Source organism: Camelus bactrianus, chromosome 16, assembly GCF_048773025.1.
Source record: "Camelus bactrianus isolate YW-2024 breed Bactrian camel chromosome 16, ASM4877302v1, whole genome shotgun sequence".
Lineage (NCBI taxonomy): Eukaryota > Metazoa > Chordata > Mammalia > Artiodactyla > Camelidae > Camelus > Camelus bactrianus.
This window is the reverse complement of record NC_133554.1, coordinates 8,808,756-8,824,317: the sequence shown is the minus strand read 5'-3', so window position 1 is coordinate 8,824,317 and position 15,562 is coordinate 8,808,756. Positions and strand designations below refer to the sequence as shown.

At 40.4% G+C, this 15,562-nt stretch overlaps 1 protein-coding gene across 3 annotated transcripts in view; it reads left to right on the top strand.

Moving 5' to 3' along the window:
- NUP88 (nucleoporin 88) overlaps nt 1–15,562 on the top strand; it is a 29,543-nt gene that overhangs the window by 12,533 nt on the left and 1,448 nt on the right. For all 3 annotated transcript variants that reach the window (XM_045516453.2, XM_074342422.1, XM_010954642.3), the window contains 8 exons: nt 850–1,036; nt 1,529–1,676; nt 4,230–4,328; nt 11,028–11,118; nt 13,340–13,441; nt 14,726–14,884; nt 15,181–15,306; nt 15,406–15,471. In XM_045516453.2, coding sequence (XP_045372409.2) covers nt 850–1,036; nt 1,529–1,676; nt 4,230–4,328; nt 11,028–11,118; nt 13,340–13,441; nt 14,726–14,884; nt 15,181–15,306; nt 15,406–15,471 — 978 coding nt within the window. The remainder of the gene's footprint in view (nt 1–849; nt 1,037–1,528; nt 1,677–4,229; nt 4,329–11,027; nt 11,119–13,339; nt 13,442–14,725; nt 14,885–15,180; nt 15,307–15,405; nt 15,472–15,562) is intronic.

Below are 15,562 nucleotides of genomic sequence, written 5' to 3'. Positions count from 1 at the left end.
ACCATCAGTTCCTTGGGGGTGACATCTAGCACTCGGTAAATGTATTTGTCTAGTCCAATTAAATACTGGGTCTGAAGCCCTGAAGATAAGCTACACTTCAGAATGAAAGATTTGGGAGTCATCAGAATATAGATAGTAGTTAAAACCAGGCATAGTCAATATGCTCTTACGTAAGTGTGTATCTTTAAAAGAGAAGAAGGCTTATTGCGGAATCCTGGAGAGCACCGATATTTAAAGAGACAAATTAGAAAAGAGCATTAGAACGATGTGTTCAGAAGGGTAGGAAGAGAAAACTAGGGGGAAGAATGTTTCAGATGTTAAGGGTGTTACGAAGCAATCACTGTTAACCAGTGATAAATGCAGCAGAAAGTCAAGTCAAGTCCCTTTTGGACTTAGCAGCTATAATCTCAGTGGTCACCTTTGCCAGAGAGCATTTCAGTGGAGTGGTGACGGCATAAAGCACGGTAAATTCAGGGCAGGGTCTTTCAGCCTCTGCGTTATTGACATTTTGAGCTGAATAATTCTTTGTTGTAGGGGGCTGTCCTGTGGGGCAGTGTTTAGCAGTATCTCTGGCCTCTAGACATGGGTAACTTCTCCCCCATCCTCCCAGTTGTGCCAACCAAAGGTGTCTTAAGACATTACCAGTGTCCCCTTGGGAGCAAAATTATCTCCAGCTGAGAAGCACCAGAAAGGTGGAAATTGAGTGGGAAAGCGAAAAAGTGGAGACATTGGGAATACACTATTTTTAATAAAGGCATGAGAGCTGGAGAGAGTCAGAAAGGGTTGTAAGTGCTGGGCTTGGTTGTCTTCTGTCAGCATTTCCCAAATACGTTTGCATTCCCTCTTTAGCCCTGGGAGCGTGGGGAAGCTGTTAGGCCCGTTGCCCATGCACCCGGCAGCTGAAGACAACTATGGTTATGACGCCTGTGCCGTGCTCTGCTTGCCCTGTGTCCCCAACATCTTGGTGATTGCCACTGAGTCCGGAATGCTCTACCACTGTGTCGTGCTGGAAGGGGAGGAAGAAGACGACCAAACAGTAAGTCGGGCTGGTGTGGGCATGTGTGTGCCTCCAGCGCCTGCTGTAGTTCCCAGACCAGTGTGAATGCTCATCCATGATGAACTGCAGTTTGTATCTGGCACTTATGTGTGTTTTGGAAACGGAACACTTTAATTGAAGCCCATTTAAAAACTCAATTGCAAGAAGTTAGAAGGTGCCCAACTTACTTGGTGCAGCAACCTGCATATTTCTTTCTAAACTCTAAATTGCCCTCCTTGGTGACAGTTACAAAGAACCTTTGAATCACTGAATTGGCTTTTCTTGCAACTTGTTTATTTACATCTTCCTAAAAGATGAGAGGCTTTTTTTTTCTCTTTTAAGAATAATAAGGCACTGTTAGAATAGGGGGTGGAATTAAGAAGAATTTGAACGCAGTATTTGATCTGGCTTTTTGCTTCAGGTTTTAATTGTGTACATTTCCAGACGAGCATGAAAGACTAAAAATCACAGTGCTTTTTTTTTTTTTAACAGTCAGAAAAGTCCTGGGATTCCAGGGCAGACCTCATTCCTTCTCTGTATGTGTTTGAGTGTGTTGAGTTGGAGCTTGCTCTGAAACTGGCGTCTGGAGAGGATGATCCTTTTGATTCTGACTTTTCTTGTCCAATTAAACTTCACAGAGGTAAAGTATGCTCTAAATTCAGTCCTTTTATCCCATTATACTTACACTGTCACAGACTATTCCTGTGTAATTTATTTTTTCTGTGGTTCCAGCCTTTAAAAAATGGACTGGGTTCTTTTGGCCTTTTAGTCAGAACATTACCCTTTAGGTCCAATAAAGACTGAACAAATTTCCCAAGTTTTAAAATAGTGGTCCTCAGTCTGGATCCACCCAGATTTATAATAGTGAATTTTTCCTGGTCCAGTCAAAAGTAGATTTCATGATTCAAATTCTTAAATGTATGCAAACTTTAATAAACTTTTAAAATAACTTTAACAATAAAATTATAATATACTGGTATTAAGCTATCTCTTTAAAATATCTTTTTTCATTTTAGAACACATTATCTTAGACCCAGTTGAATGTTTCCTTTTTGATCTTTTTTCCTTTTGTTTTAATTTACTTGGGTTGACACCCGATCCTTCTGGCTAGTTATCTGTTCATCTAGGTAGCTCCTGGATAGATGCTGAGACAGTCAAAGAATGTGTTGTCCAGATTCTGAGTGGCTGCGTGGAAGGAGTCTGGGACTAGGAGTCTGGAGTGTCCTGGGTTTGGGTACAGCTCTGACATGATTAGAAACTCTGTATAGTATTGGGCACCTGCTCAGCCTCACTCATCTTCAGTTTTCTCTCCTAAAAACAATAGGGATAATATCAGATGATCTCTTATGTCCTTTCTGACATAAAAATGCTATAATCCGATTTGCTTCTCAACCCTTTTTCAGAGTCTCCTCTAGGATTTAGTCTTCTTCCCCGTGAAGGATGAGGAATAAAAGCTTACTCAGTCTGGAACCATTTGGGGCGCCCGTCATTTTCCTCTGGTGCAGAGTCAGTCTTGTAGCAGCCTGGCCTAGTCTGCTTACAGTCCTATTAGCCAGTTTGCCTAGGATTGGTAATAATGGCTTCCACTCTGTACTAAAGTATAGCCAGAACATTTAAGACAGTGGGAGTCCTTTTATAATAAACCAGCAAAGAGAACTCATTGGGCATGTGGAATTGAACAGAACTCTGTTTTATAGATGAGATTGAGACACAGTGAGGTAAAGTGACATAAACTAATTGGTTTCCTTAAGATACACATGTCTTTGGGAAATCTTAATTGTTGTTTTTTTTATCTTGATTCTTCAGGTAAGAGATAAAAGTTAGTTAGTTTCACCTATGAAAATGTTAACTCACTCAAATTTTACTTAAGGCATATTACAATCCCTGACACATACCCAGAGTCTTAATGTCATAAATGAATGGTTTCCTTAGAACCTGTCGGGTGTCTAGCACACTTCCTACTTCAGTTACTGATATTGCCCTTTTTCATAATAGATTTCTGTCACATCCTAATACTAAGATTTTCCTGTTGACTTAAGCACCATAAACACATTTTGAGAAGCCATTGTAAACAATGAGAGACATAGTGAGGTGGTTTCAGCCTTAAATTCAGTCTCGTCTGTGGGCAATTGAAAAGAAGCTTCAGTACTTTATTGTTCTTGGAGATTTTTTTTTTTAACTTTTTATAGTTTAATTGCTGTTTTCAGAGGTGCTATGCAGAGCCCCAACATATAAAACAGATTAAAAAAATAATACTTTATATCATTTACTTACTATAAAGTCATCAGTAAGAAAGTGAGGCTGTTAGAAGAAAATTTTGGTGTAGCGGCTTATGGTGACAGTTGCCATTTTATATCAGCTTTAGTATATACATTATTTCTATATCTTGTTTTAGTTGTTTAATATTTTAAAAATCCTGAGACAGATAAATATTTATAAATAATGTAAATATTCAAGAGTTCATCTTTTAGTTTCAGGATAGTCTTACTGATAACTAGGGCTCCAAAGATACAGAAATTTTCATTAAAATTAGGTAACAACTGCTTATATTTCTTGGTATAAATATAAATGTAAAAACTGTATCTAAAACTTAAACTTAAAAAACTACCTGTAAAAAACAAAAAAAGAACAAAAAAAACAAAAAAAGAAAAAAACTACCTGTAAGTCAGCATTATCAAGACAAGTAAAAGTCCACATTTCACGCCTGACAGTATTGCTGTACCAGGACTATTCACTGAGCAGTTATGCTGAGGACTTTTTAGTGCCTGTGCTGTAGGAGTGAGCTGACTTCAACAATTTCACGTAAGATGTGTGCAAGCATAGGTTTCCTGCAGAGCATTAACCTTTCTTAATCACCGTTTTATTTTGAAGAACTGTAAATAAATGCACAGAATTGGGCAGAAAGGCATAAGTGAGCTGCCTGACAGCAGGTGTTTAGTTCAGTGAACTCTGTGTTAATATTTAGAAAATAACATATTTGAATTGTTTATTAATTATATTTTCAAAATATTTAAAATATATTTTAAAATTGAATTCAAATTTCAAAATTCTAAAACCCTGACATAGTGCCATAGTGTGAAGGTCCTGTGGACCTTCCATCACTTCCATCAACAAATGTGTTTGTGGCCTGCTCAGGTGAATTCTTTCAGTTTTCTCATGGCTGCCTTTATATCATTACTGATTCCATTTGCAGATCCCAAGTGTCCCTCAAGATACCACTGTACTCATGAAGCTGGTGTGCATAGTGTTGGGCTCACTTGGATTCATAAACTTCACAAATTTCTTGGATCAGGTGAGTTTTTTGTGCTTTTCAGTATGTTTCACAGATTCTATCAAAAAGTAGTTTGGAATAGAAAAATAATAGAGAAAATAAATGACACCAAAAGAGAGTCCTTTGAAAAGATCAACAACATTGACAAACCTATAGGTAGACTGACCAAGACATAAAAAAGACTCAGATTACTACAGTTGGAAATGAAAGAGGGGATGTTCCTGCTGATCTTACAGAAATGTGACAGCTTATAAAGGAATACAATGAACAACTATATGTCACTTAGATAATCTAGATGAGGTGGATAGATTCCTAGTAAGACATAAATTACCAAAACTGACTCAAGAAGAAATAAAAAATTTGAATAGACTTACAACAAGTAAAGAAATTGAATCAATAATCGAAAACTACCCAAAAGGAAAAGTTCAGGACAATATAATTTCACATTTAAAGAATTAATATCAGTTCTTCACAAATTCTTACAAAAAATAGAAGAGGAAACACTTCCCTGCTCACTCTTTGAGGCTAGTAATACCCTGATACCAAAACTAGACATACATTCAAGAAAGATAAACCAGAGATAAGTACCTTTTATAAATATAGATGCATAAAATCCTAAACAGAATACTAGCAAATGAAATCCAGCAACATAAAAAGAGCATACAGCATGATTTAGGGATGTGAGGTTAGTTTAACACTGAGAAATTTAATTGATATATTATACCATATCAGGAGAATAAAGGACAGAAACCATATGATTATCTCAATAGACAGAAAAAACATTTTTAAAAAATCCAACAGCCGTCCATGTTAAAAACACTCAACAAACTAGTAATAGTAATAGAAAAGAACTTCCTCAAACTGAAAAAGGGCATCTATGAAAAGACTACAGCTTTTTTTTTTTTGGTAAGATTCCATATATGAGTGATACGGTATTTTTCTTTCTCTTTCTGGCTTGCTTCATTTAGAATGACAATCTCCAGGTCCATCCATGTTGCTTCAAATGGCATTATTTTATACTTTTTCATGGCTGAGTAGTATTCCATTATATAAATATACCACAACTTCTTTATCTAGTCATCTGTCGATGGACATTAAGTTTGCTTCCATGTCTTGGCTATTGTTAATAGTGCTGCTGTGAATACTGGGGTGCATGTATGTTTTTGAATTAGAGTTCCATCCAGTTATATGCCCAAGAGTGGGATTGCTGGATCATAAGGTAAGTCTATTTTTAGTTTTTTAAGGAATCTCCATACTGTTTTCCATAATGGCTGCACCAAACTGTATTCCCACCAGCAGTGTAGAAGGGTTCCCTTTCCTCCCCACATCCTCTCCAGCATTTATGGTTTGTGGACATTTGAATGATGGCCCTTCTGACTGGTGTGAGGTGATACCTCATTGTAATTTTAATTTGCATTTCTTTGATAATTACCAATAATGAGCGTTTTTTTCATGTGCCTATTGGCCATTTGTATGTCTTCATTGGAGAATTGCTTGTTTAGGTCTTCTGTCCATTTTTGGATTGGGTTGTTTGTTTTTTTCCTAATTAAGTTGTATGAGCTGTTTATGTATTCTGGAAATTAAACTTTTGTTAGTCACATCATTTGCAAATATTTTTTCCCATTCCATAGGTTGTCTTTCTGTTTTGCTTATGGTTTCCTTTGCTGTGCAAAAAGCTTATAAGTTTAATTAGGTTTTATTTGTTTATTTTTGCTTTTATTTCTATTGCCTGGGTAGACTGCTCTAGGAGAATGTTGCTAAGATTTATGGCAGATAATATTTTGCCTATGTTTTCTTCTGGGAGGTTTATAGTGTCTTGTCTTATGTTCAAGTCTTTAAGCCATCTTGAGCTTATTTTTGTGTATGGTGTGAGGGAGGGTTCTAACTTCATTGATTTACATGCTGCTGTCCAGTTATCACAGCACTACTTGAAGAGGCTGTCTTTTCTCCATTGTATATTCTTGCCTCCTTTGTTGAAGATTAGTTGACCATAGATCTGTGGGTTTATTTCTGGGCTTTCTCTTCTGTTCCATTGATCCATATGTCTGTTTTTATGCCAATACCACGCTGTTTTGATTACTGCAGCTCTGTAGTATTGTTTGAAGCCTGGGAGGGTTATTCCTCCAGCTTCATTCTTTTTCTTCAGTATTGCTTTGGCAGTTCTGGGTCTTTTGTGATTCCATATAAATTTTAGGATTATTTGTTCTAGTTCTTTGAAAAATGTTCTGGGTAATTTGATAGGAATCACAATAAATCTGTAGATTGCCTTGGGCAGTATGGCCATTTGAACGATACTGATTCTTCCAATCCAAGAGCATGGGATATCTTTCCATTTCTTTAAGTCGTCTTAAATTTCTTTAATTAATGTTTTATAGTCATCTGCATGTGAGTCTTTCACCTCCTTGGTCAGGTTTATTCCTAGGTATTTTATTATTTTGGCTGCGATTTTGAAAGGGATTGTTTCTTTACCTTCTTTTCCTGCTCTTTCACTGTTAGTATAAAGAAATGCAATTGATTTTTGTATGTTAATCTTGTATCCTGCCACCTGCCAAATTCTTCTACAGCTGTAGTAGCTTTTTTGTGGAACTTTTAGGGTTTTCTATACATCTTCCCCATTGAAGCCATCTGGTCCTGGACTTTTGTTTGCAGAGAGGTTTTTTATTGCTGATTCTATTTCATTTCTAGATCAGTCTGTTCAAGTGGTCTGTTTCTTCTTGATTCAGTCTTGGTGGACTGTATGTTTCCAGAAACTCGACCATTTCTTCTAGCTTGTCTAATTTGTTTCTGTATTTTGTGAGGAATTTGTCTTTTGAAGTAGGCAGTGTTCTGTCAGACTTCAGCAGGTGTTCTGAGTGAATGGGTGGGTCCGTGGTGTCTGTCTTGGTGTATTTGTGGGAAAGGTTGAGCTAAGAGCATCCTTCTATTCCGCCATCTTGGCCTCCCAAGAAGTTAGAAGTTGTACTTCTAACTTTCTGTTGCTGCTGTAGTAAATTGTTACAAGCTTAGTGTCTTCAAAAAATACAAATCTATTATCTTGCAGTTTCTATAGGTTAGAAGTCCTAGGATGATCTCACCGGGCAAAACAGCGTTCCTTTCTGGAGGCTCTAGGGGAAGACCCACTTCCTAGCCTTTTCCAGCTTCTGTTACCTTCCTTTGCTTTTTTTGAGGGGCTGGTAATTAGGTGTTGTTGTTTTTTTTTAATGGAGGTGCTGGGGATTAAACCCCAGGACCTCGTGCATGCTAAGCATGTGCTCTATCACTGAGCTGTACACTCCCCACTTACCTTCCTTTGCTTATAGTCCACTTCCTCCATCTTCAAGGCCAGCAGTGATGGGACAAAAGTTGAGTCTTTCTCAACTTATATCACTTTGACTTTCTTTCCTGCTTTCCTTTTTCATTTTTATGGAAATTTGTGATAACATTGGGCCCACCCAGGTAATCCAGGTAACCTCCCTGTTTCAGAGACATCTGATGGGCGTCTTTAATCCCATCTGCAATCTTTATTCCCCTTTGCCATGTGACCTAACATTCATAGGTTCTAGGGATTAGAACACAGCCATCTTTGAGGAGTCCATTGTCCCTCCTACTACATTCTGTCCCTAAAGATTCACATCTGACCTGCATGCAAAATGCTCTAGACAAACGCAAAGTTCAAAATCTCATCTAAATGTCATGAAGTCCCCAGTCTCATCATCTGAATCACTTATATCAATTATAGTTAGACTTTAAGTAGAATCTACCCAGGAGCAAAAGTCCTCTCTCTGTGGACCTATGAAACAGTTATCTGCTCTCAGAACAGAATGTGGGGCAGGTATAGGTATCAGTTAAAGATACTGCAGTTCAAAAGGGGAGAAAACAGAAAGGAAAAAGGAGCCGTAGGTCCCAAGAAATTTAAAATTCCAAATTCCATTATGTTTCAAGGCCTGGGGATAATCCTTGCAGCTCTGCCCTCAGCATAGTTCTTCATTTTTCAGGAAAGGTATTTGTAAGTGAGTAGTTTTATTAGCCTGTTTCCTGCCTGTGGAATTTTGAGGGGGGAGTAGCCTTCTCTCATCCCATTGTGACGCTTTCAGTCCAACCCAGTGGTGCTTCGTTGGGTATAAAATCCTCAAGAACTTTTTGGGTCTCCTGTGTTTATCATGAGTCACTCTAGTAGAGGTTCATCCACAGACCTTCCCTGAATAATCCCATCTCTACTTTTGGCTTCTGCTGACACCAGAAGGAATCTAAGTCTACACTGTTAATCTCTTCAGAGAGCTTTTGTGTGACTGAATATTCTGACCTTTTGATCTTTCTGAGGTACTAGCAAAATAGCCACACCAGTGGCTTTTTCTCTAAACATGCTTTCCTCATGTGAATCTCTTAATTTTAGCACCTTTTGCCGTCCAAATAGGCTGAGAATTTCCTAGATCACCAAGTCCCTTGTTCCTTTTTGTTTAATAATTCTTCCCTCAATTTTATTTTTCCTCACATTTTACCATAATCAGCAAGAATTCAGACCACATCTTCAACACTTTACTTGGAAATGTTTGTAGCTACAGGTCCAATTTAATTGTTTATAATTCTGTCTTCCACACTTTCCCCTTAAGATCAGGAACAAAAGGATGTCTGCTCTTGCCACTTGTATTCAATATTATAATGGGGGTTCTAGGCAGGAAATTAGCCAGGAAAGTGAAATAAAAGGTATCCATATTAGGAAAGAAGTAAAACTATATTCTCTGACGACATGATCTTTTACGTAGTTAATTGTAGGGGACCCATTGAAAAACTGCTTAAACTAATGAATGAGTTTAGAGAGGTTGCAGGATACAAGATCGGTAAACAAGTATCAGGCCTGTTTCTGTGCACTAGCAATGAACAATCCAAAAGGAAATTAAGAAACCAGTTTCATTTATAACAGCATTAAAATGAATAAAGTACTTAGGAATGAATTTAACAAAAGAAGTGCAAAGCACAGTCTTAAAACTTTAAAACATTGTTGAAAGAAAAAAAGAAGACCCTAAGTAAATGAAAAATATCCTGTGTACATGGATCAGAAAGCTTACTATTGTTAGATGCAGTACTCCCCAAATTGATATATAAATTCCATGCAACCCCTGCCAAAATTCTAGCTAGCTTCTCTGCAGAAACTGATAAGCTGATCTTAAAATTCATATGGAATTTCAAGTGACCTAGAATAGTCAAAACAGTCTTGAAAAACAGGGACGAATTTGGAGGACCCACACTTCCCAATTTCAAAACTTACTACAAATACATGGTAATCAAGACAGTGTGATATTGGCATAAGAATACACATATAGGTCAATGAACAGCATTTAGAGTTCAGAAACATACCTTTACATTTACAGTAGGTTGGTTTCAACAAGGATGCCAGAACAGTTCAATTCAGTGGGGCAAAGAATAGTCTTTTTCAACAAATGGTCCTGGGACAATTGTACATCCACATGCACAAGAATGAAAGTGGACCATTACCTCACGCCGTACACAAAAATGAACGCAAAATGGATCAAAGACTTAAATACAAGGACTAAAACTATAGAACGCTTACAAGGAAATACTATCACAAAAGTGAAAAGGCAACCCCTAGAATCGGAGTAAGTATTTGTAAATCGTATATCTGATAATGGACTTGTACCTAGAATATAGAATTGTTAGAATTCAATAGGAAAAGGATAGATAAACCAATTTTTAAAACAAAGGATTTTAATAGACATTGTTCCATTGATAATATACAAACAGCCAATAAGCACATGAAAACATGTTCAGTTATGGAAATGAGACAATTAAAAGTGTTATTAAGGATGTGGAAAAATAGTGACCCTCATACACTGCTTATGGAAATGTGAAATGATGCAGCCACTTTGGGAAGACGGTCTGGCAGTTCCTCAAATGACTGAACATAGAGTTACCATATGACCCAGCAGTTCCACTCAAGATAAATGAAAACATACGTCCATACTTGGATAAAACTTACAAATGAATGTTCATAGCAGCAGCATTCATAATAGCTAAATAGCCAAGTGTCCATCAGCTGATGATTAGATAAATAAAATATCGTCTGTCCATGCAGTGGGCTATTCAACAGTAGAAAAGAAGTACTTACACCTGTCCCAACATGAATGAACCCTTATGCTGAGCGAAGGAAACCAGTCGCAGACAACTAGCTGTTGTATGATTCCGCTTACAGAAAATGTCCAGAATAAAAAGTCAACAGAGCCAGAAAGCAGATCAGTGGTTGCTGGTTAGGCCTGGGGTGCCTGGCAGAAACACCAGGGGGTGATTGCTAGTGGGGATGGGGGTTTCTCTCTGGGTAACGAAAATATTCTAAATTTTTTGTGCTGATGGTTGTACGGTACTTTTAATATACTAAAAATCCACTGAATTGTACACTTTAAGTGTGGTATTGTGAATTACATTTCAAAAAGCTGTTATAAAAGTAAAATTGGTGTAGGTGAGGAAGGGACTGGAAGGGAATGATTTCTGGAATTTTTCTGCTCAATGAAACATTTCTGCATTTAGAAACTTTACCGAGGAAAATCCACTTTCCTTGAGGCAGAAATCTAGACCCTGTGGAAAAGAGATTTCTATGTCAGCCATAGCCTTTAAGAAGCAGTGTTCTGAGGCAAGAGCTTAATTTCATTTAACTAACATTGTCAGCATTTTAATTTGGAGACTTTTGCCTAAAGTGTCATTTAACTTATATAATGTATTCTTTTGTAGATGAAGAAGATAAGGACAGTTTGCAGGAACTAGCTACAGAACAGAAATGCTTCGTAGAACACATCCTTTGCACCAAGCCATTGCCGTGCAGGTAAGGGCCTTTTCTGCCGTCCAAGCATGGGTCACAGCTGTTTCAGTAGCTGAGGTGCGCACGTGTTCGTTACATTTGCCTGCGACGTGGTGCTTCAGCCCTGAGAGAGTCTGCGCCACGTGCCACGTGCTCTGGCTGGGGGCGTTTCCCCAGGCGTCGCCCCCGTCCTCCCGTGGCTCACTCTGATTCTTCTTTCTGATCTTAACTTCATGTCAGCTCATGAGGGCTCCCTTGATTCCCCAGAGCCCCTTCGGGTCCTCCTGTTACTCTTCTTTGCAGCACATATTCCAGTTGATGTTTGTGTTTGTTTAACGTCTGTCACCACTACTGGAATACACGTGTTTCTTGAGAGCATAGACCATGTCTGTCTGTTTCCTTCTTTATACCATCGCCTCATGTGTGTTCACGTGGTGTCTGACAGGTGCCTGCGAGACACTTAGTAAATATCTGATGAAAAGAGTAAAAGGAAGTATCTAGAATGACTCTCAGGTTTCCAGCTGGGGTAACAGGAGATGTGGAACCCTTCAGAAAAGTGGGATGTAAGACAAAGGGTGGGTGTGGGAGGACTCAGGATGGGTTACTGGGACATGTGCGCTAAAGGCCGTCCGCGCGGCGGGTGCGTGTGTGGGTCTGGAGCTGGACGTGGTCTGGGCTAGGACAGTTTAGATGCGGGAGTTGTCAGCACTGGAGCCACGACTCCAGGGGAGGCTCCTCAGGAAAGGGCCTAGAATGAGTAGAGGAGACCTGAGCAGAGTCTTGAGCAACACTTTCTTACAAGCGGTGAGTGGAGGACGAGGAGCCCAGCCCAGGAAGGAACCCGGGGAGCCCGAGGGAGGACCGGGGGGAAGGGTCCAAGGAGGGGGATGTTTCAAAGAGGCAGCAGCAGGCTGCAGCATCGAATGAGCACAGCAAAGTGGTGAAGAGCGTAGCATCCAGATTTGGAAAACTCAGCGCTTCCTCGACAACCACAGGGAAACGCTTTCAGGGGCCGGGGGTGGGGTAGCCCCAGGTTGTGAAGTGAATGGGGAAAATAAATAATCTCATTTAGGTACATTTCAAAAACAGGTAAAATTAAACAATACTGCTTAGGAATGAATACAGAGCTAGGAAAGCTATAAAGCAAAATGAGAGCATAAATATCTTAAAAATTGGAGTTGCGGTTACTTCCCAGGCAAGTGGGAGGCTGTGACTGGGGAGGGCCACACAGGAGGGCTTAGGCCATGGCCGGGCTCCAATTCTCAGCCTGGGGAGTGATGAGTGTGCTATGCACTCTTCTGTATGTAGATGTCACACTAAAATTACAAAGTTCTTTTTAACCTCTGCGACTTCCCCTCGCCGCCACACGCCTCCCCCTCCAATGAAAGGTACACGAGAGATGTGGAAGGGGAAAGGGGCCTGCAGGCTGCTGCTGAAGACAGCTGGTTCTAAAGGCAAGGGGAGAAGGAACAGGTTAAGGAGAACGCGAAATGAGTGGAGAGTGTTTTCAGTGGAAGAGATGTGAACCTGCTTATAAGCTGAGAGGAGACAGACAGGAGGGGGCTTGCGATTACAGAGTGGATGACGCACAGCTCAGGGAGGCGGGAGGAGACGGCATCAACAGTCCAGCGTCAGCACTGTGCTCTGGGGGTGGGCTGACCACGGGGGCAGGACAGCGGTGTGTTGGCAGGACAGACAGTTCTTGTCTGTGGTCCAGTTTTCTGTTTCTCAGTGAAGTTAAGAACCAAGACTTGGAGGGAGATGCCTGCAATGCACAGTAAATTGCTCCTGTGACAGAGATGTTGGGCCGCATTGAATTTGTAGTGTGAGAAAGACACTAAAGTCCTATTCAGTCAAAGGTTTCTGAGCACTTAACCTGTGCTTGGCTAGGCACGCGGAGGCAGCTGGGGCTTACGTGCAAGTAGGGAAGACAGACACGCAAAGAGCTGACTTCATATCGTGCTAACTGCTGAGATGACAGTGAGCACCGTGAGGCTGTGGCTTCCTGAGAGACTTACAAGTCAGAAATGGCCTCAGGGCTGCTCAGTGACAGCTGGAATCAAACCAATCAGAGCTTTAAGTGGTAGAGGTTTCCAAGCCACCACCTTGAGAGTCCTGCACTGATCGCGTGTCCCAGGTAACTGTTAGCCCAGGCCTGAGGCGGCCACACACCTCAGCCATGTCTTTGCTTTTGGATCCGCTGCATTTGCTGCTTTGTGGTTTAACTGTGGCTGTGTTTTTCCAGGCAGCCAGCTCCGATTCAAGGATTCTGGATTGTCCCTGACATACTGGGGCCTACGATGATCTGCATCACCAGTACCTGCGAATGCCTCATAAGGCCTTTACTGTATGTCCCACTTTGTATTTGCATACAGTTCTCATTAATTCTGCAAAATCTAAGCTGGGAAGATGTCCTTAGTAAGATAAATGTCTGCAGATACATGGTTTATGCTTTGGCTTCTGACTTCAGGATTGGAAGGGTGATTATTTCTGTTGCTCCTGCCATCTCTGGAAGGATTTATGTTAGGCATAATTTCTGGCATCTCCTTTAGCTGTCTGAGAGTCAAGAGCTGTACTTCCAAGCGTGGAAAGAATACTAAAATTAAGTACTGAACTCTATTATTAGTGGGAGTTAGGTTTAAGTGCCAGGCTCAGAAATAAGCCACTTACCTGCACTGCCTCCTATCATCACAGCAATCCTGTAAGGACAGCACTGTTCTCCTCATCTTGTAGAAGAGGAAACAGGGCTGGAGGTTAAGATGATGCCAGAGTCACAGGTGACACACACACCTGGGCTACAGGTACAGGGCTTTCTGACTTCAGAGTTCATACTCACTTTTGTAAACTCTGGAAGAAAAGTGGTGTCATAGCTGAGCTCGCAAGCCTCCTTTCTTAACTTTCGGAGCCTATGTTAAGCTGTAAGTGTATGGAAGGTCATTTGAGTTTTATAAATGCAGGGCTTAAGTCTCTAAGGAGCCACGGGGGTACCAGAACACTAGGCCCCTCTCCCCCGTCTCTTGGTGTTAGTTCACAGCGTGTGCTTCTAGATATTGATGTATTTCAGAATGCTGGCATTCATTTACTGTCCTGAGAAGAATTTCCATGCTTTTTGAAAACTGACAAGTTACACCACTTAGGAAGGAAAATAATTCAGTCAATTTTGTGACATTTATAGTGAAAGAGACTGAAAACTAGCAAGACTAAGAAGTAAAAATCACTGCAAACAAGTATCTTTTTGCCTGCTGCCTCAGCATGGTTTTTAAAAACCTGTCCTACCGTTAGTGAAATAAGACCTAATCATACTAGGTTACTTCAGAATAAAATCATGAATCCCACGGGGAAAAAAAACTCTTAATTGGTTATCTGGATACCTTCAAATCATGTTTCTGCTAGCTCCTTCAAATACATGTCTGTGATGTGACGTTGTTAACAAACTCCCAGACGTCAGTCACCGCAGTCACTTACTGTGCTGTTTAAAGTTTGCACTCTTTCAAGCTTTCTGAAGTTGCCATTGTGAGTATTTGTAACACTTTGTAGTTCCTTATGTTCTCATTTCTGGATTAATGTGACTTACGCTTTCCTCTAATATAGCAAATAACTAACTCCATGGTAAACCTTATTTATTTTGCAGAAGCACAGTCCATCCAGCATCGCCTCCCCTGCTCTGTACCCGAGATGACGTTGAAGTGGCAGAGTCTCCCCTCCGGATTCTGTCCGAAACCCCGGATTCCTTTGAAAAACACATCAGAAGCATTCTGCAACGCAGTGTCGCAAATCCAGCGGTTTTGAAGTACGGGATTGGGGTCATACAGGTTTTAAAAAGTGACTCCCTTCTCTTTTCATAATTCCTGTTTATCCTCTCAGTCCTCAGCTGTTTCATTTCATAGACTTTTTATTATGTTGGAGTTGGAAGAAACACAGGGCAGTTTAATCAGCTAGTGAGCACAGAGGGACAGTCTGCGGAGGCACTTGAGAAGGATAAACAGGAAGTGTGGAAAGAAGGGGAAAGGGGAGTTATGACTTGAGTCTGTTTTCAGCTGTTTCGCTCAGCTAAGGAAAGTAATGATAGAAACTTCTTTTTTAAAGATCATCTGAAAAAGATACGGCGCCCCCTCCCGAAGAATGTCTTCAGCTCATCAGCAGAGCCACCCAGGTGTTCAGAGAACAGTACATTCTTAAACAGGACCTGGCAAAGGAGGAGATTCAGCGGAGGTAGGATGGCCTTTGTTCCCGTACCACCAGTCCCTGGCCGAGAGCTGACACTGTATGATGGCTTAGACCTGGCTTCTGATTAAATTTTTCTTCTTGAAGGGTGAAACTGTTATGTGACCAAAAAAAGAAACAACTAGAAGATCTCAATTATTGCCGAGAGGAGAGGTAAGTGCCAAAACTAGGGAGAAAAAAATAACAGTTCGCTGAGACTGGACCTGTGTCCCACCCCAGGACGCTGAAGCACGTCGGCTGGCTG